General features: G+C 47.4%; 2 protein-coding genes across 2 annotated transcripts; both read left to right on the top strand.

Annotated features, from left to right (window-relative positions):
* Nucleotides 1–5,019: 5,019 nt before the first annotated feature.
* On the top strand, nucleotides 5,020–6,426 carry EMH_0058690 (SAG family member; the record flags this gene model as incomplete). The annotated part of the gene is made up of 5 exons (XM_013501139.1): nucleotides 5,020–5,131; nucleotides 5,268–5,428; nucleotides 5,599–5,705; nucleotides 5,877–6,143; nucleotides 6,270–6,426. 5 exons carry the CDS (start codon nucleotides 5,020–5,022, stop codon nucleotides 6,424–6,426), a joined length of 804 nt encoding a protein of 267 aa, XP_013356593.1.
* Nucleotides 6,427–9,577: 3,151 nt separating this feature from the next.
* EMH_0058800 (uncharacterized protein) lies at nucleotides 9,578–11,012 on the top strand (the record flags this gene model as incomplete). The annotated part of the gene is made up of 4 exons (XM_013501140.1): nucleotides 9,578–9,689; nucleotides 9,864–10,024; nucleotides 10,203–10,309; nucleotides 10,856–11,012. 4 exons carry the CDS (start codon nucleotides 9,578–9,580, stop codon nucleotides 11,010–11,012), a joined length of 537 nt encoding a protein of 178 aa, XP_013356594.1.
* Between the last annotated feature and the right edge of the window lie 727 nt (nucleotides 11,013–11,739).

An 11,739-nucleotide genomic window follows, 5' to 3' on the forward strand; every position in this document is an offset into this window, starting at 1 on the left:
ACTCTTGGTAGCATCGCATAGTTCATCATGCAATGCGTGAGGAAAGAGCTCCAACCACCAAAGCAAGGCGGCCGGATGCATGCCAGTGATTACCAGCGAATGCGCTTTGCAAGAAGGTACACGCACTATGATTCGTTAGATGGTCCCTAGGCCAATCAGCGCAGGAGCTTAGTGTCTGTGTGAATTAGCCTTTCACTTTGTTTGGCTGTGAACGCCGCCCTGCTGCTCTCCGCTGTAGGTGTGTGTCTGCTGTTGCCGCTGTGGCTACAACATGCACAGGCCCGATACATACAAAACACAAAAAAGCAAATGCGGATGATAGATGTAAGAGGCGACTGGAGCAAACCATCACAGGCACACGCTATTTTCGATGCGATGCATGCTGTAGGCTGCAGCGCTTATTTGTACCTTAAATCTTCTCGTCATTTTTCTTTGTCGACTCTTTACCGACATGCTCAAGACATATTATTCAGTCATGCTCGTTATTTCACGGCCTCTTCATTCGTGTATGGGGCGTGAAGACAAATACTAGTTCCAGTAAAACAAAACTGCAGGAGCTCCCTCCGCTCTTAGGCTAATGCACCAATCAAAGCAACATATTCAGTACTGCTTTCAATTGTAGCAATACAATGTATATTTCAGGGGGCTGATGTTGCGCTCTACTCTCTGGGCCTCCGTTTAAACTCCAGCGGTCTCTCTCCGCCGGGGGACGGAAGGAGCCATCAAGAACAGGGGTAAAAACATGACACACAGCCCTTCTAGATCGAAATCGTTCTTGTCTTACCTTCGTTTAGTATTAATTATACTTAGCTTCAAGCTTTGCCCCCATTTTTGGCACTCGTGTTTTGCTCTAATCAATTCGCTGTTCACAACTCGAGGACCGGCCAACGAGCTGCGACTTCCTTGACTTCTTTCCTGAACTCCTTAATTTGTGTGCACTTCTTTCATCTCCTTTTTGAAAGGAATAACATATTGAAGTTCTCTTTCGTCTTTTACCACAATGGCTTCCTTCTACAAGACGGCAGCAGCTGTAGTGCACAGGCACTACAATGGATCTCCTGTGTAGGCTCTAGAGGCCTAACACCACTAAAAGGAATAATTACAGCGAATATATCTAGGAATAGGACACTTCATTGTAGAAAAGCTGCATAATAAGGCCTCCGTGCTCACCAGCTCACACCCGCTATGGGGCTGGGTGTGAGGACGGTGCGGTGACTCAGATGCCGACCCTCGCCGAGGGTCAAGGCAGTTCTATTCTTCTGAGGATTTTCCCCTTTGAAGAAATCGGAGAACTCGAATACCTTTTGAATATTTAATGGGTTTTATGGGGTAAATAGCGAGAATCGCGAGTCTAGATCTTAGTAGCAGTGTGCGCGCATAGCCGCATAGCTTAGGGTTCATACGTAGTGACAGCGAAACGGGCGCTGTGCATTACAGCAGCAGTGTGCCTCGCCGCACTCAGTGGACTCCAATCGGAGGCGCAGCCGGTTCCTGCAACATACAAATTTTCAGCAGTGAATGTAGATGAAGGTGAGTTGTCCCCCCCCTTCTTCTCACCCGTCATCTCCTCCTCCTTCGTGTTTACTGCCAAGGTATCAACTACTCAGCTGCGGCGGACCACAAGCCGCCTCATTATTGTATTCCCTCGTGTCTCTTTGTTCCTGTTTCCCGCCGCAGACGCCTACGTGGCTGCCAACCTGGCTCGTAATGGAAAACTCCCTGTTCATATTAGTGGGGTCACAAAGGAAGAAGGCCTCGTCGCTAGCTTGACGGAAAAAGTACAGACCCCAAAAGGAACTGACGAGACGTGCGAGGCACTGATAAAATCCGATCTTGTGAGCATACAAAGTACAAAAGGCGGGATTGTATGCTCCTGCTAATGTTGCTGCTCCTGCAGCATCATCCGCTGCTTCGAAAACTAAACTTCATTGTGAGACTAGACAGAAACTAGGTACCCATTCAAAAGGTTGCCTGGGACAGACCCAACATTAGGAAGCTGCGTTGCCATCTCCTTTATCCTTTGGGTGTACAGAGTACACTGTTTCATCACTCTTTCGACTACAATGGCACTCCTGACTACCGTAAATTGGTACAGGATGCTCTTGACAAAGGATTGCAAGTCTTCAAGTAAGGAGGCATTGTATTCATGTTGGCGGCAGGCAACTTCCATCCGATTTGTCGTGCATAGCGAAGCAAAATTGATGATATAAGGGATATCTTCAATGCCGTATCAAACTCTTTATCCCCAGTAAATTCCTAATCATTGCGTATCCGTTGTGCTGTGCTGACTGATTCTGTGTTTCCAAAAGCAATACATACCCCAAGAACGAAGCAGCGTGGAAAACGATCTGGCAGGAAGGTGCGGGCGCCAATCTGGCATACCTTCTCGCGTCGAACAGCACTGAGATCGGCTGCATCATTGGAAAGTGCGCCAAAGAACCAGGTGAAGAGGACACCCTAGACGACGAAACTGGAACTGCAACAGCAAAGGCTGCGCTTTTCTGTGAACTGAAACCGGCAGCAACGGCTAACCAGGCCGCCTTTGAGTAAGTTTTGGTTTTCGGAGTGCAACTACCAGGAGTGGCGTAAGAAAGATTTAGACACATATCCACCGAAGCTGGGTATGCGTTTTTATGTTCTGCTTCTGTTTGTTCGTTTCCGTTTTTTCGCAGTGAGGAGTATTTCAATGGACTTATTGCACGAAAAAGTGCTCTAGCAGATATGACAGAGGACGACCTGAAGGCTTCTGTTGGAAATGGAGCAGGAGCTGCCATCCCTACGATTTCAATTATCGGTTTTGTTGCCATGCTGACAGCCATCTCTGCATAAGATGCAAGGCGTCTCTAGCTGTTAGCCACCCCGCTCCCTCGTCAGCTAGTCTACACAGACCTTTGCCAACCAAGAAGCTGTCGTTTGCCTCAGGCTGTGAAGCTTCACTTGTTGCATGAACTGCCACGCATTAACTGTTGTTCCAAACAAACGCGAAGCAGCATGGAGAACACGGAACGTGAGATTTTGCATTCTGACGCAATTTCACGTCGTATGGCTGTTGAGGCGCTTTAATCGACTTGCAGCGATAAACCCAGTCGTTTACTTTGTCCTGAGCTATCTTTCTGACTTTGCGTCTCCGATAGGCAGGCAAACTGTATGCACGTAGTTCTCTCCCCACCCCATGTGGCAGTGAGTTATGCTGGGGACTCTATGAAAATCGCATGCAACATAAGGACCAAAAGTACGACAGCAGAGACGCATGAGGGGCGCAAACGATTGCTGAGTTATGCTTTAAAATGACAATCACTCGGCGACTTGTGACTTGCTGTTGGTTTCATTATGAAAATCGCCTTTGTCTGCCTCTCGGTAGAAAATAACCAGAAACAGAGGGGAAATATGGGTGTCTAGAGTGGTGCAGAAAATTATCAGACTTGGGGAGGCAAACAAATGCTGCAATAGAAGTCTGGAGAGGCGCACATGCAAACAAATCCAAGCGAACCTACACTAGTTGCAGACAATCCTCAGATATGATCGAGGAGTTTCGTAACACTTGGTAGCGCCGCATGGTCCATCGGGGCAGGCGTCAGCGAAGAATTCCACCCCTCCACCAAGGTATCCAGGTGCGTGCCAGTCATTAACAGTCAGGGCGCTTTACCAAAAAAAAACGGACCAATGAAGAACCGTTCGATTCTCCTTAGGCAATTTAACGCAGGCGGAGAGAATCTGTCTCTGTCTGCCTTAGTTTACAGATCAGCCCTTGAGTACCGCATCGTTACGCTGCCGCTGGCTGTACTTGCGTGTGAGTCTACTATGTACACTTACATGTTACGGAGAAGCACACAGGGGAAGAGGACGAAGGACGGATATAAGACGCTACAGAAGGGCATCGTCACAGCACAGGACTTTCGCCTCATAAAAACTTAGATGCTGAGTAGAGATTGGCGGAAGGCTTACAAACAAGAAAACGACACACGTGCGCTTTCGATGGGATGCAAGCCGCAAAATTACGGCACGCGTTTGCACTGGGAGCGTTTCCATAATTCTTCATCTTCAGCTGTTTCTGGAACTGTTCAAAGCGGATTATTAACTCATGCGCATTATTGCATACTAAATCACGGGGTACAACGTGTGTAGTGCGCTAGCACTACAAGTAGCTGCAACCTATAACGCTAGGTAATTACAGGGAGTGAGGAGCTAGGACGAACTAAGAATGCCGGAAACTATAAAAGGGAGTTAAATGAGTCTAACCTAAATAGTAGACTCGGCACACTAGGGTCGCAGCCGAGAACTGGCTGGAGTAGAGGCCGACACAGTGCGGCAAGAGTCGGCCGCACCCCGTGGATGGCAGCCCTCGCGGCCTTGCAGAGGCCAGGGGGCGGGTCCGAGCGGGAGAAACAGTTCTTTGAGCACGAAAGACGTTGAAATACGCTTGACCCGAACTGAGTTTTGGCTAAACATTTCCGGCCACTGTGTAACCTTTGCATATAGTCTCCCAATCCGTGATAGGTCTAGACCGGTCGACTCGCTGAGGTCATTACAACGTGGGCCATCAGCAGACAGGTTCAACGCACACGCCTTGCAAGAGGCTCCTTCCCTCTGCTGAAAAATGCATCGATTAAAGTAATGTGTTCATAAATATGGATTAACTTCTTCCATTACAACAGCACTTTGAATATTTCGAAAACGGGTGTCGCGGTCTGGGCACTAGGCTTCTGCTACTCCACCGGTCGCTTACGGGGGACCGCAGAAGCCTTCATGAACAGAGGTCAAAGCATAGCACGCAAGTCTCCTACATGGAAATTATTGTTTCTTCACCTTAGTTACACACTAATTATACTGCGTTTCAAGCTTTGTTTGCATTATCAACACCGTTGTCCGGCTGTGTCCCATTCACTGTTCACGAGACTCGGAGACCGGCCAAAGAGCTCTGTCTTCTCTGCTTTCCTTCCTTTATTTATCGGGTTGAATACATCTATTTCTTTTTCGTTCAAGAGGAACCTTAAAATCTCTCTCACGCTTCCTACCGCAATGGCTCCCCTTTACAAAACGGCTGCAGCTGTTTGCCTCGTCACACTCTGCGGGCTTCAAACGGAGGCGAGCACTCCAAAACACAAGTTTACGGTCGAGCACGTGGAGGCAGGTGATTGTATAACCCCTTATACGTTATCATTTTCCTTGTATTCTCCCCCCTCTCGTACGTTTTCAAACCGTCAACAGCTCAGTTGCGAATGACTGCAAGCCGCTGTTGATTATCTCTTCGTGACTGTTCGTTGCAGACGCCTACTTAGCTGCCAATTTGGCCCGTAATGGAAAGCTCCCAGTTCATATCAGTGAAGTCACAAAGGAAGAGTCCCTAGTCTCTGCCCTGGAGGCAAAAGTATCGGGCGATGAACCGCCCACTGCGGAGGATTGCACTGCATTGATAACCGACAAACTGGTAAGCGATACAGCGAAGTGACCAGAGAATTTGAGCTGTTTACACCTGTACCTGCGCTGCTGCAACAGCAGCTCTAGACCGATTGTAAAGCCCGACACAAACTATGCAGCCATTCATCTGACTGAGACGAGACATTGTCCTGTCTTTTGCCGTATCGTTTGGGCGCATAGAAGGAGGACTTCCATCACAGCTTTGTGTACGACACCGAGGCAAAGGCCAGTCCTGACTACCGTCAATTACTGCAGAACGCCCTTGACGAGGGATTGGCAGTCTTCAAGTAAGTAAAAGCCGCTTTCACATTCACTCCAGACAAATCTCATAGCTATTCCTTGTATGACAAAACACGACACCGTTGATGCCAAACGTGCATCTAAGAGCCGTGCCGACTTATCTGCAGCCAATTTTTCACTATTGCTCCAGTGCTGCGCTTTGCTGACATTTTTTCCAGAAACAAAGCATACCCCCAGACCAATGACGAGTGGCAAAGTATATGGAAGCAAGACGCGGGAGCCAACCTGGCATATCTTCTCGGGTCTAACAGCACTACAATCGGGTGTGTCATTGGAAGGTGTACACAAGTAACAACTTCAGACAACCCGGTAGAGCTTCAAGTTGGAGACGGAGGTTCAGGAACACAGCAAGAAACTTTAACAAAGGATGCTGTATTGTTCTGCCAACTCAAACCTGCAGCGGAAAAGAACTCGGCCCCCTTTGAGTAAGCTTCGGGCTTCGGAAGATGCCTTCATTGTGGGGACTTTAGCAGGGATTTAAGCAAATTAGATACCAAAGCTGGGCATAACCCCCCTGATGATGAGTTCCTGTCTGTTTTCCTTTTTTTCAGTGAGGAGTATTTCAACGGACTTATAGAGCGAACCACCGAATTAAAAGATATGACAGAAGACGACCTGAAGAATTCTGTTGGAAATGGCCCTGCAGCAACGGCCTCTACGATTCTAATTGCTGGTTTGGTTGCTATGCTGACAGCCGTCTCTGCCTAGGGTTCAACATCCCTCTAGCTACTCAGCAAGTTATCCCGCTTCCTCTTCAGATAGTGTACACAGCAGCTTGCAAACCAAGCCACCGGTATTGGCCTCTGGCTACGAAGCTCGCCCTTCTGCATGAACAGCCAAACCTTAACTGCTGTTTCAAACAACAGACGCGAAGCAGCATGGGGGCAAAAAGCAGCAGAGATATGGGGGGATGTCAGAGTGTATACTTTACACCCTGCGTCTACTCCACTTCGAACGGTGGTCGTGGTGTTTTTTTTTTAACTTGCAGCGTTTACGTATGACGCATGTCTTGCATTTCGCCGGGAACACTAACTATATTCCGAAACATACCTCTTCTCTGGGCAGCCGAATTGCTCGCAGGTAGTTGGCCTCTTATGCATTGCGTAGCAGTGAGTTATGCTGGAGACCGGAACGAACAATTCAGATAAATATATGAAGACTGTTAGTAACTGGAGCACGTCAGAGGCGATGCAACATAAGGAAAAAACAAGATAGCGGGAACGCATGCAAGATATTTTTGTAGGCGGTGCAAAAATGCAATTTCACGTCGGCATCCCTCAAGTCTTTTGCATTTCTTGACGTGACCTGGATGCGAGTTGCCCTTCGTGCAAAAAGATGCACTTGTTGCTTTCCTTCTCCCTCTTGCAATAGTAAATGAGTATCAATATATATATATATATATATATATATATATATATATATATGTATATATATATATATATGGAGAAGCTTCACCAGGTTTAAGCACAAGCCCATATTTGCCCATACATATGAAGACAAACATTTGCACTGATGCTGGTACTAATGCCTGTACTGCTACTTGCTTGCACGCTGCATATTTAGGGCCACATGTGTGTTCAATCACTGTGTACAGTCTTGCTGCATCTGCATGCAAGAAAGGGGGCTCGGGTGCTTTGCACGTGGATTGACATTTCTGCACTAGCTGCAGCAGGGTACGTCGCAACTCCTGTCATGTTGCCTTATCTCACTTGTCAACGCTGTATGTAGGATTCATGGGGGCTAAAGGGGATGTCAACTGCTTTTGCGGATCAGTTTCCTCGAGTACTTTCGTTCCATTGCGCCTCGCCACTGTCCTCGAATAAGATGGGGAATCATCGCGTCACTGGGTAACACTGTATGGTTCCCCAGTTCATATGCAAACAACTAACCCCACCCCGGACAGCAAGATGGCCTGGTGCATGACGTGGTGCCTTGCTGTGGTGCGTGGAGTTCATTGCTTGCACTTGCGCAAGCGTCTTCGGCGCTTGGCAAAAGTACTTGAACTAGAAGTCCTCAGGTGACTTTCTGTATACCCTAGCCATGTAGTCAGTATTTTAGCGCCGCTCCGCCCTTCCGTCGCTCGCTGTGCCTACCTGAGTGCCTACTACATGCACAAGCAAACCTTCGAAAGAAGCGCTACCTCGCGGGTCACGTCGTGCTGTGAGAATTGCCCTTTTTCCGTATTCTTGCTTCTCATCACGGTATGTTCATCTTCGCTGTCGCGTATGTCGTATCACTATTCTGCATTGTCCCGTCTCGTCTAGTGCCCCCTCTCTAGTTCCTCCAACTTCCTTCAACGCCTCAACAGCATTTTGCCAGGTCTCAGAGTTTCTTTTACCGTTGTCTGTCAGAGCTAATGGAACTTGATCAGGTAAGCTGACTTTGAGTATTCCTATCGAATTGTTTGGTGTTAGGGGTTCACCCTGACTCAATTCCAACGAAAATGCGAGAGCATGCCTTACCGGATTACCCCTTTTACCGTATATTGGCTAGTCGTATCATCAACTGTTCTCTCGATACACCCACGGAATCTTGTAAGCATTTCTCCTCTAAGCTCTTCCCAGTTATCCAAATCTACTCCAGAGGCCGGTAGATGATACCAATAATATATCGCCTTCCCTGCAAGGCGTCTAGGACTGCGACAAAAGACGAGATTATTGGCCTTTTCTTAACTTGACTATTTTGACTCCACTGCAGCTCACGCCTGCCCTCGAATAAGACGGATGGCTCTTGTTACACTTGCTAATAATCTCTGGTTCATCAAGGCATGTGGAAGGAACCAAATATACGCCCCACAGCGAGGCGGCCTGCTGCGTGCCAGTGATTAGCTGCGAAGGAGTTGTGCAAAGCATAGATGAACAAAAACGCCTTTACGCATTCCCTAAGCACGATTGCGCAGGTCAAAAAATTCGCTCCCTGTCTGCCTTAGTCTATTAGTCAAACTTTGAACGTCGCTTCTTTTGTCTGCCTCTGGCTGCGCCTGTCCGCGTGTACACTACACACAAAAGCATGCTACAAGCAAGCACAGTGCGACAGCAAGGGACGAAGGGAAGGCAGAAGGCGCTACAGAATGACCTCTTCACGCCAGGCAAATTCTGCCTTAGAAAAATCAGCGCGTTGAGGAGGGATTGGCAGCCTGGTGTTTCCCAGTGTGAAAGATCTAATGGCACCCACCGTAGCAAGTCTGAATTCGATGCGATGCACGCAGCAGCTTGCAGCATGCGCTTGCGCCAGGAGTACTTCGATTATTTCTTGTCTCTACCTTTTTATTGATGTGTCCAAGGCTTACTATTAATTCGCGCTTGTTCTTACGCCTTGTTCATCCATGTGTGGGACATGCAGCACCACTGGACTTCCACTGGACTTCAGGCGAACAGCCTGCAGAAAATCCATTTGGCAAACCGCATAAATTACAGTCACTTCTCCATTAAAACTGTTAAACTCTTCTTTTGCGTCAAAATTGTTTCAACGGCTGGTGACTCGGGGTTGGGCGCTCGGACTCCAGTGCAGCCCACGCAGTCTCCGACAAGAAAGAAGCTTTCGGCGTATGGAAAACAAGGGATTTATCTAACTTATATCAAAATCCTCCTCATATAACATCAGTTGTAGATTAATGTCTTTAGTTTCAATTTTTTTTAGCGTTTTCGGTCTTCTTTGAGCGATTTCTTGTTGAGGGGAAGAAGCAACCTCTGTCGTCCGCTGAGTGACCGGCGGAGCCGCAGTCACTGAGACTTAAGAACCAGTCGACGAAAGCACCCATTTCTTTCTCTTTATCGAGTATTTAATCCAAATATATTTTTATAGTCCTTTTACAACCAAAACTCATTTTCCGTACACTTTCCTCTCGCCATCTGTCGCAATGGCTCCCATCTACACGGCAGCAGCAGCACTTTGCCTCACACTCTGTGGGCTGCAAGCCGAGGCGAACACGACTCCAAAATACAAATTTAAAGTTGTGGGTGTAGACGAAGGTGAACTTATTTCCCATCTTCATTCTTATTTGTTTCGTGCTTCCGCTCATATTGCTTACTGTCCGGCCGGCAACTACTCAGCAACAGCAGGCCTCTAGGCGCTGCAGGCTCATTGATTACATATTGATGATATTTTTGCCCCCCCTTGCATCTTTTTATATTTGTGTGTTGCAGATGCCTACTTGGCTGCTAAACTGGCCCGCAACGGAAAACTCCCAGTTCACATCAGTGAAATTACAAAGGAAGACACCCTTATCACCAATTTGGAGGGAGAAGTAGCAGGGGAAGGAACTGCCACTGCGGAGAATTGCACTGCATTGATAACTGCCGAACTGGTAAGAAAAACGGCGACACGACCAGAGAATTTGAGCTTTTGCTACCGGTACTCGAGCTATGGTGATAGCAGCTTTAAACCCATTGTAAATCCGGACACAAACTGTGCAACCAGCTGACTGAGACAGATTCAAGGTAAGCAAGATGTCCCGTCTTTTGTTATATCATTTGGGCGTATAGAAGGCGAACTTCCATTACAGTTTCACGTACGAGGCCGAGGCAAAAGCCAGTCCCGACTATCGCCAGCTACTGCAGAAAGCCCTTGACGCGGGATTGGCAGTCTTCAAGTACGTAAATGCCATATTCGCCTTCGCTTCAAACAAATCTCACATATTTCCCTTGAATAGCAAAAAGCGACAACGAAAGCAGCTGTCTCGCCTTCTCTGCAACCAATTTCTCATTCTTGCACTTGTGCTGTGCTTTGCTGACATTTTTTCAAAAGCCAAACATACCCCCAGACCGAAGAACAGTGGCAAAATATATGGAAGAAAGATGAGGGAGCCAGCCTGGCATATCTCCTCGGCTCGAACAGCACTACAATCGGGTGCGTCATTGGAAGGTGTACCAAAGTAGTATCTTCAGCCGGCGCGGGATTACTTGCAGAGGGTAGCGGAGGTGCAGGAACACAGCAAGAAACTTTAACAAATGATGCTGTACTTTTCTGTCAACTCAAACCTGCAGCGGTGAAGAACTCGGCCCCCTTTGAGTAAGTTTTGGGTCTCGGAAGATGCATTCAATGAGAGGAATTTAGGAGGGCTTTACAGATAATAGATATCAAGGCTGCGCATGTTCTCCCTGATTATGCGTTCCCGTCTGTTTCCTTTTTTTTTCAGTGAGGAGTATTTCAACGGACTTATAGAACGAACCACTCAATTAAAGGATATGACGGAAGACGACCTGAAGAATTCTGTTGGAAATGGCCCTGCAGCAACGACCTCTATGCTCCTAATAGCCGGTTTGGTTGCTATGCTGACAGCTGTCTCTGCCTAGGGTTCAACTTGCCTTCAGCTAATCAGCTAGTTACCCCGCTTCGTCTTCAGCTAGTGTACACAGCGCCTTGCAAAACAAGCAGCCGTTATTGGCATCTGGCTGTGAATCTCCCCTGCATGAACTGCCAACCTTTAGCTGCTGTTTCAAACAACAGAAGCGAAGCAGCATAGGGGCAAACAGCAGCAAAGATATTGGGGGACGTCAGAGTTTACACTTTACGCCCTGCGCCTAATCCACCCTATACGGTGGTCGTGGTGTTTTTTTCAACTTGCAGTGCTTATGTCAGCCTTTTATTTCTCTGTGAACACTAATTATCGTCAGAAACATACACCTCCTCTAGGCAGGCAAACTGTTTGCACCTGGTTGGCCTCTCGCGCATCGCGTAGCAGTGAGTTATGCTGGAGGTTCAAACGAACAATTCAGTCAATATCTGAACACAGCTAACAACTGGAGTACGTCGGAGGCTATGCAGCATACGGAGAAAACAAGATAGCGGGAACGCGCGCAAGATATTCTCGTATGCGGAGCAAAACTGAAACGTACCTCGGAATCCCGCGCAACGTTTGTAATTCTTGACGTGATCCGGGCACGAGTTCCCCTTCGCACGAAAAGTTGCATTTTTTGCTTTCTTTCTCCCTCCTGCAATACTAAATGCGTGTCTATGTATATATATATATATATATATATATATATATATATATATATATATATATATATATATATATAT

Source organism: Eimeria mitis, genomic scaffold (assembly GCF_000499745.2).
Source record: "Eimeria mitis Houghton genomic scaffold, Emh_scaff64, whole genome shotgun sequence".
Taxonomy (NCBI): domain Eukaryota; phylum Apicomplexa; class Conoidasida; order Eucoccidiorida; family Eimeriidae; genus Eimeria; species Eimeria mitis.